The sequence below is a fragment of the Coturnix japonica genome, chromosome 4 (genome assembly GCF_001577835.2).
Source record: "Coturnix japonica isolate 7356 chromosome 4, Coturnix japonica 2.1, whole genome shotgun sequence".
In the NCBI taxonomy this organism is placed as follows: Eukaryota; Metazoa; Chordata; class Aves; order Galliformes; family Phasianidae; genus Coturnix; species Coturnix japonica.
Window position 1 is genome coordinate 44,873,455 of NC_029519.1, and position 17,131 is coordinate 44,890,585.

The 17,131-nt window shown below is 42.8% G+C and overlaps 1 protein-coding gene across 7 annotated transcripts in view; it reads left to right on the top strand.

Moving 5' to 3' along the window:
* Window positions 1–17,131, top strand: part of SLC4A4 (solute carrier family 4 member 4) — a 216,657-nt gene that overhangs the window by 147,079 nt on the left and 52,447 nt on the right. For all 7 annotated transcript variants that reach the window (XM_015861476.2, XM_015861475.2, XM_015861477.2 and 4 more), the window contains one exon: window positions 15,987–16,144. In XM_015861476.2, the coding sequence (XP_015716962.1) occupies window positions 15,987–16,144 (158 nt within the window). The remainder of the gene's footprint in view (window positions 1–15,986; window positions 16,145–17,131) is intronic.

Consider the following 17,131-nt stretch of genomic DNA (forward strand, 5'->3'; position numbering starts at 1 on the left):
TAGAATTGTATGCTAAAATAGGTGTTTTGGTGGGGCTAATACTGAGTTCTGTTAACAAATCCAATTTGGAAGTGTGCTCCAAAGTTTTTAGCTTTCAGTATAGATAATACTAGACTGCTTATAGTGAAAATTGTTAAACTAACGAGTTCCAAAAAGCCGCTTAGTTAATTAGCTCATGTCCTTCTGATGAACTTTGCACAATGGAACCCTTGTACTGTATGCTTGTTGAAGCTGGCCTGAGAAATCACCTTAGCTCTCAATTTTCATTACTGATTGACTGAAACTCCTGTCCTGATAAAATCTTTGAAACTGTGATGATGTGATGATGCCTGGCAAATTTCTTGAGCGGAACTTAGCATGCTGTACAGGCACGAGGGAATAATTCACAGTGTTATGACAACAGGAGCTGGAAAGAACAGATTTTTGCCTTGACATTAGAGTGACTGGCTTTCATTATCCTGGTATCCCATCTGGAAGCCTGACAGTTAATAAGGCCATACAGTGAGATATGAGTGAAATAAAGAATGAAGCTGTGCTGTGTTCTATTTATTTGCGTGTGTGTATTAGATATCAGTTTGTCTTTAAACTGTGACAGACTGAAGTCTGTTAATAACAATAGCTCAGAGTTAGATTGGGACTAGAGGTCTATTTTTGCACATATAAAGGAGAGTATTGTTTGTTTTAAAGGAAGAGAATAGCTTTGAACAAACTTCAATATAGCATCAGTAATTTTCCTGCCTACCTACATCCTTACTTTTAATTTTGTAGTCTTTAATACTAATTGGAATGATGCAATTTACAGTAGCGATATTAAAATCAGAATCCCCTCTTTATCTGTTTCTATAGGTTCTTACTAAGCAGAAAGATGCCTTGGTACAATTAAAGTAGGGGGTTCTGGATGCTGTCTCTTGAAACTGCAGAGTGTACACCTCAGATGCTGTTACCCAACTATCTCTCTTCTCCCTGAGCCCTTTGCCACTTGAAGTGCTGGTGACAAGTGCTTTGGAATTACAGTATGGTCAAAAGCCCTCTCTTGATGAGGTTTGACAGAGCAGGTTTTGTGATTGTCACATAGTACTTCATGGAAAAGGATGCGGATCATCCCTTGGAGCAGTTCTTGCCCTGTAGAGCCCTGCTTGCTCTTGCCAGTTGGTACTCCCCTAGCTAAAAGCACTTATAGTACCTTAAAGTGGACATACGTAAGAGTACCTTTTTACTCAGTTCCAGTCTTCAGCTCCAGCCATCTTTAACTTTGTGCATATTGAGATGCTTTGTCTCCACTCAGCAGCAGTTCCCTCACATGCTGTTGGAAAAGCGGCCTGGTCCTGGGTACCCACCTGCTGCATTCCCCAAGGTGTTGTAAGGTCTAAGTGGAAAACTTAGACTTAGTGTCTTCTGTTGTATGATCCCGATATTTCTTTGTGATTTGTTTGGGATCCTTCTCAATGGAGCCCATCCTGGTGCAGATTTCTCGTGACAGTGTGCAGTTGCCACACCACCAGTAGGTCATTTGTCTTCAGTGGAGACCTTCCAGGTTGAGAGAAGGTGGAGGGTGAGTCTGCAGTCTCTGTGAATGCCGAGGTCAGGTGAGTTTTGCCATAAACGTTGAGATTATGAAGTGGGGATGTGACTGCTTTCCGTACTGAATTGTCAATTTAAACTCCTTGTTCCTAATATTGGGGGATTTCCAGTGGAAGCCTTTGAGGTTGGAGTGAACAAAATAAGTGAACAAAAGGTCAGAAGAGGACACTGGGAGGGGCCAGGGGGGACTTTCTGCAGATGAGTGGAATGCATTGGCATGTTATCTAATGTACTTGATCACATCTTTTCTCTTGGAGCTGGCCTATTATTGACAGTGGCACTTCAATGTGGTCACCAGGGCAATGCTGCTTTCAGGTGCTTTCTCATTGTTTTTGTTTAAGATAATTGAGTAAAGGTGGGACCTCACCTATAAAGGCAAAAGCCCAGATTGACCCCTCCAAACAAAGGCTGTGTCTGCTGTTAATCCTAGTCTCCTGAGCTTATTTTTCAGTCTCTATGGAGAGCTGGGATTGCAGAGTCAATTGAGGTTTGAGGTGGGCTGGTTACCTCTTGTATAATTGCCTTCCTACCTGCAGAAGCAGCTCTGCTAACACTGACGTCTAACAGCTAAGCAGCGTGAGCTAGGACAGATGCATTCATGTCTTCATGGATCTGTGCCATGACAGCACCCAGGCGAGGTGCTGTCACAGCAAGACAGAGAGGTATTACAGCTGCTGGGGTTCTAGCTGAGGGAACAGCTGTGAGATGTGCTAGGAAGCACTGGACAGTTTTTAGGTTTTCCTTGAAGATCTGTGGGAGGATTCTCCATCAGGATGCCTTCCTTGAGATTCATCCTGCCCTGCACAGTTGTTACAGGGACCCGAGGAAAGATACCAATGTTCAAAGGCAAATACACGGTGGAGATTGTAGCAGCTGGACTGCACTCCTCCAGGAACAGAGAACAGTAAGTGTCCGAGGCAAGTGAGTGAAGACAGTAATCCACTGCTTTCTTGTCACTGACACCTCTATTATAACGAGAAGTCAAGCTCTACTGCGCTGATCCTGAATCCAGCTAGATGTGTTCTGCTCAGCCCTCTGGCTTTCTCACAGATTGCAAAGATGGATTTGAAGACTGACAGCACTGAGGATAAGAGCATAGCAAGAAAATATTTACAGTGGTCCCAGGACACACTGACATGAGTACAGCAACTAGAAATAACAAGAGATAAGATTTAATTAAAATCCTACATAGCACTCAGATTTACCTGCAGTTAGCTTTGTGAGGCTGGTTCCTCTTCCCTTAGGGAAGGGATGGTTGTGTGCTTACTTTGGATTTACTTTGATCTTATTTTTGTTTTGCTTTTCTCATAGCCTTTGCCATCTTAATACACTTTCCAGAGTTAATCTTACTGGGGGTAACCATTAAGCTGTTGTCTGAGGCAAAGAAAATGAACTTAGAATCTGCCTTGAAAAAGGATGCGGTCAGGAAAGGATGCTCTGGCTCTTCTCAGAGGATCAGCTGAGCAAGTGCTGCCCATTCCCTAAGTGCCAGGGCAAGGAGCCATTAGCTAGAGAGGAGAGGAAAGAAGCTCCTTGGCTGAAAGGCACTGAAGGAGCAGACACAGGCTTTACTTACAGCTGTTTTTTTCCCCAAAGGATTCACCACTAGCCTTGCTGTTAGCTTTGAAATCAGCAGCATCAACTCAGTCGTGCTATTGCTGAACTTTTCTTAAGGCTGCTATCCTAACTGTTCTCTGTCAGTTGCAGCTGTTTGCATACCTCTTGGCCTGAAAGGAGAGTTTAGTACATGATGTGGGCTGAACTACGACATTTTAAATACCCCAACACTCTTTTTTCCCCTTTGATTTGCAAAAAGCCAATGATTTTAAAGCTGAAACAAGAAAAGGAAGGACTATTTAGCAAAATGCAGAGTTTCAGAAAATCTTTAACTATTGGATGGCTTGTCACAGAAGTTCCATTGATGGTATTAATTCAGCTTGCACATGTCTGTGACAGACAGAACGTGGTGTCCAGTGAACTCCAGCACACCTAGGAGCTGCTTTGGTAATACTGGCAGTCACAGCTTGTGGCCTAGGGAAAAGAGTATTAACAGTGCTAGTGTTTCTGGTAGTGCAGAGTCAGGAATGGACTTGCAGCGTTGTGTGTGGACATGAGAACTATGCTGTCCCTGCTGTGTTGTTCATATGTGGGCTAATGTCAAACGAAGCTTCTTTGCACCATGCCTGAAAACCATCAGGCTTCTTTGGATTTTTCTTCTTTGGATTCTTTGGATTTTTCTTCTTCTCTGTCTTGGATTCTTTGTTTTTTCACAGGTGAACCATGGGAAAAGGGTGAGATGCAGCAAAATGGGAAAGTAACTCTTCTGGAAAAGCACACTGTTGTCCACTTTATTCATTTTAAACTTAAGCAGACCACTCAGCTCCCTTTTTATGGCCACCTGCACTGAATACCTGGTAGGGTGGCATCCGTGGGCAGTCATCCCTTCTGGTAGGGGCAGAAGTACGGACATTTTCTCTGAGGCACATTGTAACAATCAGAAAGATCAACGTGATGGGATGGTGATGGAGAAGGTGTAAGGACGAAGTCTAGCATGACGGAAAGGTGTTACAAAGGAAAAGTGCTCACCTGTCTCTGAAGATCTAGGCTTGCAAGGGAAACTCCACAAGGGAGGGATCTCCAACCAGAGATCCTTCCACAGTGGCAGTCAGCCCTTAAATGAGGTCTAAGAGAGGTGCAGCCAGGCTTCACCCCTTCTGGTCACACAGCTGAATTTGCTTCACCTGTGCTTCCAGGGCTGACTGGGTCCTTTCCCCAGGTGCTCAATCAGTGGTTCAGGCCATGACTCAACAGTTACCACGCACACATTCAGTCTTGAATTTGCCTTACACTGTTATTTCAGGGCATTGAGCTCTACTGGTGATCATCAAAGTACAACAGACCTTTTGCTAGGTCTGTCAGGTCTCCAGCTGAACTTGCAGAATAAAAGCCATAACAACAGGATATTTAATGATCTCTACTAGGAGGCTTATGGCGGCAGATGCAAAGAGAAAGGCTTTTATTCCCTTTTTAATGTCATTTGGGAAATGTGCTGTGTTGCAGAACACATAGAACAACTGGAAAAAAGAGGGGATCTCACAAGGAAGGTCTTCCCTTCCCTCCTCCAGCATGTGTGGGAAGCTTGTCCTGTAGCTAAACAAAAGGCTAAACAAAATCTTTTGGCAGTACTAAGCACCCAGACAGCTATGTGTAGTTAGCAATGTATTATTAATGAAAATTGAAGTTCGGTAATTTGCATGAACTGTCTCCTCTCTGCTGTAGGAGTGATGGCTTCATTCATTGTTGTGTTACATTTAGATTGCAGAAGGGACTGGTTCAGCATCCTGAAGTGTCTTTCAGAAGTTGACATGACTCAGACTGCTCTGATGGTAAATAGCTTCAATAAAGGGCACTGAATTTTGATTTTGCTATTTTATCATGGTGCTTTTTTTAGGATTGCTTGATATTTTGGCAATTTATAAGGGTAACTAAGAAAGAGGAGCTGTAGTCCATTTCATTATGTTTGTATTGGTGAAGCACTTCTTGAGGTAGCAGTGTGGAGAGGTGATTTGCCTTCATTTGTCTTATTTTATGAGGTGTTGGCTGCAGCTAATGTACTGGTCATTTTCAGATAGATAGGTGAATAGAGGCAGCAGGGCTTATGTACAATTTCTTTTCTGTATTCTAATTACCTTGATCTGGTCCACAGCAGAGCTGGATCTAGTTAGAGCAGGCGCTTCTGGTGGGTTATCCAACTGGGGGAAAGCAAGGGGGGAATGTGCACATGTATATCTTAACTGCTTGTGCTAGTTTGTGATTGGATACTGGCATCTTGCCTGCAGCTGTGAGCTTGACTGTTCCGGATCCAGGTGCTGGGGAGGTTTGTACTACCTAGTGCAGAAAAAGGGACAGGAGTGCTGAGAGTATACCTTGAAAATTAGGCTTAGATAAATTTAAAATGATTGCCTTTTGCCTTGGATTGTTAAAGAAACTGTGGTTAGAAAGCATCATGCTTATATTAATGCTTCTACTGTCTTGTATGCATGCTAGCCAAGTTACACATACTATGAACTAAATGCAAATAAGCCTTTCCAATATGTTTATGCCTCTCAGCCATTTCCTAGTTTTAATTGATGTTGTCTGAAGTCCTGTTAGCCTGCAAAACAGCCTTTTGTCAAAGATAGGGCTCCAAGCAAAGAGCTTGTGTGTCTGTGACAGCTGAATCCTGCCAGCAGCATCAGGTGAGGGCTTCCACAGGGGCATCCCAAACTGCCTACCTCCTCTTTGTAGCCGGTGGCATCCCACATTCCTCTCTGAGCTTATTAGAGCTCTGTCTGCACTTAAAAGGGTTGCCAGTGTAATTATGCCATATTGGCAATCCTGCCTTGCAGACCAAAGCCTACCCTGGCTGCAGCTACCTGACTGGATGAGCCATTCTGGTGAGAAGCAGTCCTGCTGCTGCTGCGTGCTGTGCACACAAAGGGATCCATACAGCTCTGGGGAAACTCCTTGCTCAGATCTGTGTTATCCCTTGTTGCGTCAGTTACCCTTGTACAGCAGTGACAGCAGGTATCCATATCAGCCTAGTGGCACCTTTGGCAGCCACCATAAGAATGTTAAGTCTGTTCTGTTCTGGCCCTGGTTTTAGTGCCCATATGTTCAGTTGCACTGTTTCTCTCCTGGCACAGCTAACATCGTCTGCTTGCCCTGTGGGATTTTACTGGCACTCCTCTTCCCTCTCTCCGATTTCCAGCACACCTACTGATAGAATTTTCAGTGCAGTTTTCAGCTTTCTAGCTGGATTCCAACCACCTTCCCTCACGTGGTCCTGTAGCTGCAGTGTCCGAGTCACAAATGCTTCAGGAGAATGTTTATAACAGTGTCCCCACATGATTAATCCATGGAAATAGTGGCTTCACTTACGTTTAGTATTTCTTAAACAGTGCTTGGGATGGGCTCTCACTTGGCAGCATACCTTCAATTTTTTCCTCAGTTTATCCCCTTTGAGACTTCTCAAACCACATGGTGCCTCCATCTGGATCAGGGGCTCACAGTCTTGTTGCGAGGAGGAAGAGGCAGGCGTTTAGCTTGTTGCTCATGTGGGAAGCAGGGCACGGTTTTCTTATCTCCTCAGTCCCCACTTACTCACTCTAGGAGCATCTCCAGTCATGCAGGCTATTGAGGAGGACAAGGTTTTCTTGGTTTTTATAACACCCAGGATGCAGTATGTTTCCTTGGCACTATGATGTAGCTTTGTCAGTTATCATTTGATTCCTGTAGTCTTAATAAATTGAAAATACTTATTTGTATTTCAACTGAGAGGGCAGTTACCTGTGAATTAAAGCTATTTAGAAAAGTCAGGGCAGAGCCATTCTGAGCCCTTTCATTGCCATAGGAAGCTGGGGATGGTGTGCTGTTCCCAGTACTGGTACCACTTTTGTTTCTTGTCCTGTGAGAAGTCCTCTGGTCATGCTTTGTTAAAATGTCCTTGGCAACTCTGAATGGTTGAAGCATGAGGATATTTTTAATGCTCAAGATGAAAAATAAAGGGAACATTTAAAGAAAATCTTTTTTTTAATCCAGAACCTTTTATTGCTGAGCTGATGCAATAGCATAAACAAAATGAATAATATATTAATATAGGAGATGTTTGCTGACGTGGTGCTATCTCCAGTTTCAAAGCGTTTGTATGTGGGGACAAAAACTGACTCTGAGTGAATATGGTCAGTTGGAATATTTAGTCAGAGAGAGACGCAAAACCCTTCTTATTTGTTGTGGTGTGTGCAGTGCTTATTCAAACGGGTGTTTCCATATCAACAGGAAATCTGTGCCAAAGCCAGCTCTAAAGTTAAAAAAGGAATTGGCCTTGTTGAGAGAAATCTTCATGCCTTTCCTAGGGGGACTGATGGGATCCTACTGTTTGGAATGAAGTCCATTGATTAATGGTGAGAGCAATTCATTGCTTTTCCTGTTTGAACAACATTGCCTAATCTCCGCAGTCGCAAGCAAAGATTGCTAATTTCTACGTCTGTCAGCCTGGATGACCTACTTTCACTCCATGGAGCTCAAATTAAAATAACTATCTCCCGGTATAGTTTGCTGCCACCTTTTTTAAAGGACAGGAAATGTTTCTAGGAAGTTTAGTTAACTGGAATTTCATTTACTTTGGCCTTTTGTCTTTGTGCATAGAACAGTTCTGCTTACGTAGTTTTTCCCTACAGTGTATCAGCAGTGCACGTTTCGTGCATTCCTTGGTGATGGAGTTCTGTACATAGACAAAACACAGAGCATTAAAGGTATCCTTTTAGGTAAGCATTCATAGGAAGATGCATATGTAGATGGATTAAGGGAGAAAAAGAGACAGATACAAATTCCTGGGGGATTTGCCTCTTGTTTTTTTAAATTTAAGTACAAAAGCACTGTGTCTATCCTCAGATATGGGCACCTTATGAGTTAAATATGCTATGACTATGTAGGTGAGCATACAGTAAACAGAAAGTACAGTAAATCTTTTAAATAACTTTTAAATAGCAGGCTCTGTTAAATGATGTACCCCTTCCCTCTTTTCCATTTCTTTCCCCTGTAACTGTGGAGTGGTTTGTTCCAGTGAGCCTTTGTTCACTTGACCTCATCTCTGCATGCTCTCAGGCAGTCTATTGCTGCCTGGCAGACTGGAAGATCCTTCATGTTGCGCTCAGCTTTGATGTAACAGGAGTTTGAGGAACTGGATCCTTTTTCCCTGTGATCAGGGACCGTTAAGCCTTCATTTAGTTCTACAAAGCACTGTGCATGCAATTAGGCTTTCTGTGGTAATCTGTATCATCAGTACAGATTTTGAATGCTCAGATTTTGCTGTGCTTTGGGTGCAGGAAAGAGCTCCTCTTAGTGGAGTTGAGTGAGAGAGCTCCTACCTTGCACAGAGGAGGCAAATTAACTCTCTCCTGAGGTTATGGGGAACAGCACACTGGGGAACCCCAGCCTCTGCCTGTACCAAGACTGTTCCTTGTCTCTGACACCAGATGCAGCACCTGGCTGGGCTCCCTGCTGCACCATGAGCCATGCAGGAGTGGGAGCCTGTGGCAAAATCATACCCTAACCTTCACATTGGTTCCTCCCCTTCTTTTTGGCCCCAAATTGAACTGTGGCTATTTTTAGTACTGTGGTGCTGGAGGGTATAGCGAATGTATAAATGCTGTGTGGCTGGGTGAAAAAGATCAGCTTGGAGTGGATTCTCTGGTCAAGGTGCTAAATATGACCTGGGTGTCTTCTGCCTGATGAAGTGCAACACAGACAAGAAGAGTGAGGTTTGTAAAATGATGAAGGACATAAACAAGGAGGTCCGAGCGTTTCCTTCCCTGTATGGGGAAGCCCTGGTAGCTCTGCTTTTTCCAGACTGGCACTTCTAAAATGTGCTGCCTTGGGCTTTCAAGCAGAAGCTCAGATACTGCAATTTTCACTTTTGCCAGACACAACATTCCCAAATTTTCTTGCTGCTGGAGTTTGTTTTGGTCATTGAGTTCCAATGATGACAGCAACTAAATTATGCTAATTGGGAAGGAGAGTTTAAGCTTGAGCTTCAGGTCCTTTATAATATGAAGTTAGTATCTATGTATAACTTCATTGAGTGAAGTCAATGCATGGCCCTTTAGTTCTGAGTTAGTTTTATTGTTATTGTAAGGATGAGATGAGGTTTATTAGATTTCTGCTGTACCTGTGCAATTAAATTAGATATGAATAATACTTTATTTTTCCTTTTTACTGTTAGGATGTTTGAGGCTGCCCTGCTGCAAACTCAGCAGCTTCTGTCAAGTGGGCACAGTGTGGTGTCCCATAAAGGCAGCTGCTCTCCCACAAAACAGAAAAGCTCAAGCAAGTCGTGGCCTCTGCTTTACTGACAAATTCTCTTTTGCTCCAGCCCTCCATTCATTTAGAGCCGATTTTTCAAACAGTGCCTATCTGCAAAAGCTGTATGTGGTAGTAAAATAGCTATTAGGTGACACACGAATATATTTGTGTGAGCGTACTGTGTCCCACATCAATTAATCAGCAATACTCTCCCCATGCAACTGGCATTTAAATCCAAGCAATACTAACAGCGAAGTTGCTAAAGTCAACAGCAGGCATTGATCACCATGCCCCGTGCACTGAGGTGTCCTATGCAAATACAGAGTTAGTTATAGGCACCATATGGCACGCTGCAGAACACAGTCCCCAAAGAGCAATTTATTTTAAGCTTTCATACTCTGGTAACCTCAGCTTGAAAAGGAGCTGTTCTTGAGCAGGTGGCATGCTTTACTTTAACTTCAGCTCACCCAGACAGAGATTTCTGTTCAGTAACTCTTCCTTAGGCTAGGGGTGATCAAATATGAAACATGTATGCAGACAGATTCTGCAAAGATTAGTGCCTACATGTTTCAGGCTGTTTTGCAAAGGCTGGAACATCATTACAGTAATGTAACTAGCTAAACGGCTTCTCTAGTTACAATTTTAATGCTGCTTCATGGTTGCTTTTTGTTGTTGTTCATTTTGTTTTTGTGATGCTTAAGCTAATGACTCACTTAATGGAGTTTCCACTTGCCTTGGGTATTCTCTTTGCCATGGACATGCCTACAAACAACTTTGCTGAGTGTGTCAGGGGTCATGGACAGGAGCCATGTGTTTGTTTGGCCAAGCACTGCTTTTCACATTTTCTTTTTCACCTGATTGTTAGGCAGCTTGGTTGTGCTAGGAGCTCCCAAACAAAGCAAGGCTGTTCCTTTCCACACTTGACAAAGTACATGACTCCGTTGAGTGATCTAGAAAAATAAGTCTATTTAGCTTCTTGATTTGTTTCTGAAAATCTTGCAAAGACCAGGGGTACATAACTTGCCTGGCTCCCTCCTGCCCCTGTTGACTGCAGTTGCTCCTGAATGCCTCCCCTGCATGTGAGCTGTCTGTCTTGCATGTCCTTCACACCTGCATTTCAGACTGGAAACAGCAGCAGTTTGGAGCTGCTTCATGAGCTGTTCTGCATGGAAAGCGATGTTTGTGAGAAGATAAGGCAGATAGGTATACAGTACAATAAAATGACTGGGAGTAAATGAACAGTTGCAATAAAAGCAGTGTGTACTTACTAATTGCTTTAATTTCCGATAAATCTTAAGTGATGCTGATAATAACATATTGTTAAAACATATTTGGGTAAATGGTGATTTTTGAGGTTGCTCTGCCCTTTTGCAGCTACAGCACTGGAGCTTTTTTTTTTGCCTTTAACACAGCATTAGTGGTCTTCTTAGAACAGTGTTCAATTTAGCAGAGTGCTGGGAAAGTGAACAGTGCTCCAAGCTGCCAGGCCTTGCTCCTGCTCCTCCTTGGTGATACTGAGACTCAGATCTTCTCTGAAGCTTCTTCAGGGAATGGTTCAGAATGGTTATTAAGTGCTGACTACACCATTCCCATTACCTACCTGATAAATCATTTAAGCAAGTGTTGAGTGGTACTGCAGAACTCTTTTAGAACAAAAACCTCCGTGATGATCTCTCCTCAAATTAGTCATCCTGTTGTGATGTGCTGGACAGAGAGGCCGATGGTGCTGATACCTTGAGAACTGAGCAGCCACAGGACGTGGGATCCTTCTCATCATTTCAGGTCCAGCAAGGTGCCTAGGTTTGGGTAAACTTTGTTTAGGAAAACATGCAAAAGTGCAACTAGTCTATTAGCAAAGTTGAATATGTGCTTTATTGTACAATTGCCACCTTCCCAGTATCTTTCATCCCCACTTTACCCCCAAACCGTTTTTTATAGGGAAGCTGGTAGCACTTTCTTTGTTTAATATTTTCTCTAGTGGGAATCCTGACTGAAGCATGTAGGAGTTAAAATTGTTCCAGCAGTCTTCTTCCTGCTGAATCAGTAATTCATGCCTTTTCATGAGACTTTTTGCATTTTCCTGCTTCCTTGTGTCTCTTGGCAAAGGCCAGCACAAGGCTTCTTAGGGATTCATTGCCTAGCCTAATGTTACCCCCTGCCTGTGTTCCTGGCAGTGCATCCACCTGTACCATTCACTGCTAGCCAGGCAAGCAGCATGTCCGGAGATCACCCTGGGCTTTTGGGGGAACTAGCAAAGGGCAGGATTTTCAGAGGCCTTCAGCTTCAAATTAATTCTGCTGTTGTTGAAGCAGGCACTTGCAAACAAAGCCATCTTGGGGCTGAGCGCATTCAGAAATCCCCTTTTCCTGGTAAGCTCAGGCCAGGCTGTGGCCTCTGGCCAGGTTTCAAGTGCCAGGGTGATAGCAGAAAAGAGCCAGGAGAGGCTGATGTTTAAAATACTGCTGGTGCAGTGTTTGCCCATTATCAAATAAGCAGCTGATGACAGTTTTCCACAGCTGGACTTAGTTAATGTTCTGTCAGCTAGGGGATGCACGTTGCAGCACACTGTGAGCTTGCTCAGGCCCACTGTGGCACTGCTATAGTATGTAGGTGCAGAGATGAGCATAACCTTCAGGCTATGAACAACTATTTTTAGTGTGAAGTTATAGCTACATTTTGAGAAGAGACACAAATGAGAGCAACTCTGGCTGATGAGAGCAATGCCGAACAGTAGATTTCTTCTGGTGCTTGGACCTAATCCTGCAGAATTAGACCTCATATGACATTTGGATGCTTTGAGAAGGATTGCTGGAAATGAATAAAGCTTTTTAGTTCATCTTCTAAACTTTTACTTTTTTACGGTTTTGAGCCTCACTGTTAAATAACAAAGCAGGTGCTTTGATGCATTTCTGTAAGTGCTGCTTCTGTTGTGACTGAAGTCCCAGTGCTGCTTTCCTTACTGGTGGATTGACCTCATGTCAACTCCTCCGGGGCTGCTCCCAGGATTGAGGCTTTTCTGTTGCTTGTGCAGGAAGCAGATAGACCTTGGAAGCCTGCTTTAATACTCTCACATAATGGAGCAGAAATTCTTTTTGGTCTCCCTTGTCAAGTCAGAAAACATGTCTTCATTGTATTTTCTTCGATCTCATTTGCTAGCTGGAATATCCACACACAATAACTCCCTAATATAGGGACTGGAAATGACAGCTGTTTTATGTTCAGCTATATTTTGATAGAGAAAGGAGAGGAAGATCTGTAGTGTCAGAGAGCTTTTTTCTCCAAGTATGGCTGCACACGTACCCTAGTGGAGGGGCTAGAGTATATGCCTCTAAATCAAATAGGCTGAACTTGACAAGATGCTTTAGGTGGCCCAGTGTTGATGATGACATTGTTATCCAGGGTAACAGTGTTGGAAGAGGTGGGGGTCATAGTTAACATTGGGCTTGCTAGGAATAGAGTTCAACTCTAAATATGATGAAAATAATCATATTTTTATTTTTTCCAAATCAAGACATGAAGCTGCTTAGTTTTTTGATAGGATAATATCTAGATGTTGAATATGACAAAGCTTGAAGATGAGCAGTGCAATTGCACTCATTCTCTACTTATGGTGCATTCACCAGCTCCTTTTGCCGTTTTTCTGACACTTATGTTGTTGTTGTTAGGGAAGAATTTAGCAAAGATAATTTGGTGGATATTGGTGGATAAGTAGAATTTTCTGTTAGTTTGATGTGTGTGAGGGGGAGAGTGAAAGAAGGCTAGATAAAGTAACTCCCTCCGAAAAGCTCATCTGGGCAGGAAGAGAAGGAAAGGGAAAGAGGAGAAGAGAAAAGATGAGAAGAGGTCAAGATAACTTGGGCTTGTGTTACTGAGGACAAAGGAGCACTCAAAGATTATTGAAAAATAAAAGAATAATGCTAGAAAGGCATCACGGAAAGCACAAGTTGAAATAATCTGAGTAAAACAGATCAATAGGGTGATTGGAAAGTAATTTTGATCTTATAGTTGAATTTATTCTGCAACAAAATAGTTACTGAATTGTGTGAGTTCATCATATGCTATCTTCTCTAATTACCAGCTTGTATTTCTGAAGAATCTGTGTTTTTCCTGTGATGATTTTTATCTTTTATTTTGCTTATTCCTTCACCGTCCTTTCCAAAGGGTAATCTGAGCCTCTGAGGATAAACCACTAATCAGAGTAAGCCTGCTAGCTGGTTTTGTTCTTTTCTATGCCTTGAACAAAGCAGGTAGAGATCTTAAGTCTTTTATTCTTGTGCTGCATGGATCACACAGGGCCTTGCTCTCAGGAAAGCACCATGTTGCTCTCATATTTTGTCCTAGTCCAGAAATGAAAGGGAAATTTCAAAGAATCAGCAAGTAGCTCTGTCTGTACTTTCAAACATGACTCTCTCAGGAAAATGAGAAGACATTCTAGTCATCAGGAAAAGCTTCTACTGAGGTTGGTAAAGGCTGTTTAGAAGCATCTTGCTTTGATGGCCTGGGAGAGGGGGTGAATCTCTGCTGCTCCTCAGTATGCTGTCTAGAGAAGGGGGGCTGAGGAACAGCATCCTTCCCAGCTGCTGGGCCTTGGAGCTTTCTCCTAGAGGCCTTTATTTAAGTGCATGTCCAAGGTGGTGGATACTGTGGTCATTTAGAGAGGACACTTGCTTTTTTACCCCACGGACAATTCCTGGCTCATCAAGGTCTTGTCAAATTGTACAAAGAAGCTCTCAGTTGGTGACTACGAAGATTCCTTGTCAGATTTTACTGAGTGCATACCTGAAAACTGTCTGAGCGTTTTGTCATTTGCTCATTCTTCCAAGGGATACATTATCCAGTGCTGAATAATTGACAGCATCAATTTAAAATTACAGAGATTATATTGGTGAATTACCGCATGCCTTATTTTTTTTCATGTGTATTTAAAGTTTTCTACTTTATAAATATTGAAACCACCACTCAGCATGTACTTTGGGGATTACAACGGTTGTGAAGCCAAACCATGTTGTGAGAGCTGCTGTGAATTACAGGTGGCTCTGCTGAAGTGGATTTTTGTACTTCACCAGTGGGTCACACTGATTTTCCAGCAGTTCACGTAGTGCTATGTGTGCTTTTATTTCTGGGCAAGACTTTCAAAAACTCTCACTGATAGAAAGGTATTACGAGACAGAGAAAAGAGTGAGATCAAGTTAGGAGCTGCTGTGGCAGGATAAAATAACAGCTGCGGTAACTTGATCATGAAGCGATGAGTGTTCGGTTGATGGTGGAAGCGCGAGAGGTCTTTTAGTTGCATGGTGACTCTCAATTTTTCATAATCCTTTCCATATTTGGGGTCTATATACATTTGAGTTTTGTGTGTGCAAAACTTCTCATTTTCTCATTCTTCTCATTTCTCTCCTGTCTACCCTGGCTCCTCCTTCCAGGCCTGATGCTTTTCTTTTTTTCTGAAACTCACTCTAATTTTCCTTTTCTCTGTGGATACCCTTTCTCACTTTTTTTTCTTCCCAAGGCTTTTGTTTCCTTTCAGATCTTCTGGAGATGTGGGATGTAGCATCTGTCCTTCATATCACCTTACAAGGATGGAAAAAGGAGTTTCTCCTGGTCAGGGTTCTCTAACATCAGTGCATTCTTCTCTGTACCCCTTCTGACCACAGAAACCTGTGGTGAAGGCTGTGGGCTCAGGTGATGATGTGGGAAATAGTAACAAGCCAGTTTCTCACCTAGACATTGACTGAGGTTGTTAGTGTTGTTTCAAAACCAGCATACTTGCTCCATTTGTTCAGTGGCTACTCTTGTGCTGGCCTGCACCAGCAATGGGAGCAGCAGCTTTGGGAAATCTATGGGGCAGAAGCCACAGACATAGGAAACTTGCTTCTAAAAGTGTGCACTAAGTTAAGTCTTTCACTTGGAACTTGAAAAGACTTGTACGCAGCAAAATGCATGTGCCCAGCTCCTGGCATGGTCAGCTGGAATGATGTCCACCCTTCAGGCTTCGTTCTTGTCAGGCCAGTCATTTCTGTAGCAGCAGCTGCAGAGCCTGATACTGCACTTTCACTTGTGGAAAGTGCATGCCCTCTGCCCAGATGACCAGGCAACAAGTTGATGCAGTACTTTTTCCAGAAACTCTACCCACATCTACTCATCTTTCTCAGTGCTGCAAAGCTTTTTCTGCCTAAACTAATACTATCCATAAACAACCTTCAGGAAGCCTGATATTCTTAGTGCTGACTTGGCTACAGGCACCTGTAGCAGGATTATTCTTCAGGTGATGATTTTCATAGCTGAGGTATTCAGCTTTTAAAGAGTGGTATGAATGCAAGTATGGCCACCTGCTTCTCTGGCCTGACTTCTACTTTGTATTTATGATAGGGAGAGGGCTATCATATGCAGCAAAGCCTGTATCTTAGTAGACCAAATGAGGATGACACATTGGTCATAGGACCTGAATCTGTTTTTGGCCAATGAGGAAATGTGGCTGAAAGTTGGATAAATTTCACTGCATGTTTCTGTCTGCATGCCTAACAAGCCTTCATTTTATTTTCCTTTCTCTTCTACTAATGCAGCTGAAGAATAAATTTATGAAGAAATTACCCCGCGATGCTGAGGCCTCCAATGTGCTGGTTGGGGAGGTAGACTTCCTGGACAGTCCTTTCATTGCCTTCGTCCGGCTGCAGCAGGCAGTTATGTTGGGTGCTCTGACAGAAGTCCCCGTCCCTACCCGGTAAGAGAATCCTGCCCTTAGCAGTGGGCATGAATTGGAAACTGCAGTTGCACCTTCTAAAATAATAGCACCAGACAAAATGAAGTTCTTGGTTTCCATCATGGGACTTGACTTGTGTATAGTATTGTATTTTTTCAGGATTGTTGTTTTTAAAAGAACCAAAAACTTGCTTTGGCTGCTAATCATTTCTGAGTTCTAAATTTAATTGCGTAATATAAATTGTGTGTTGTGCACAAACACTAAATAGTCGCATTAACAACTTGATCGTGAAGGTCGCTATCCATGTGACATATGACAATTAGGTATTTTTCTACCCCTCCTGATTCCTACCACATACACAAGTTGTGCATACCTGCTGGAGGGGGGAAGAAAAAATGTCAGGTAAACTAGGGGATAAAATTCTCTCTTGTGATCGTCACAACAGATGTTCCTTTGTATTTCACAGTGGCTCAGAAAAATGTCATGCAAATATTTTATTTATTGTGACTCACTTTGCATATTAACCTGCGGTCTCAGATATAAATATATCTTAACTCATCTTCTTAGGTGTTTGAATTAAATGCATGTGCTTGTTATATAGGCAGGTAAGAACTGTAAAACTGAGTAACATTAAAAGATAATTAAATGAACTAAGAATGAACCAAAGGGGTATTTCAGGGAGAAGGACAACAGGCTGAACTGGACAGACTGCAGGTGTTTTGCAGTGTCTGATTTCAACCGTGTGCGGGTCTCTGCAGTGCCTCGTTACTTGGCAGCATTGTGTGGACCCTGTTGCTGCTGTGCACCTGGGTTCTGGTGCACTTTAGGTATCAACTTACAAAGGATTTGCCCTACATTTTACTTGTAATTACAAAGCTCACATTGCACCTTTCATATCACTAATGTGCAAATGTATATTTTATGTGAATGTTTTCAGGGGCTTTTAGTACAGAGCGCAAGTTCTATTTTGAATAGTGTCTAGAGGGCTAGAGGCTGTATTGAAGTAAT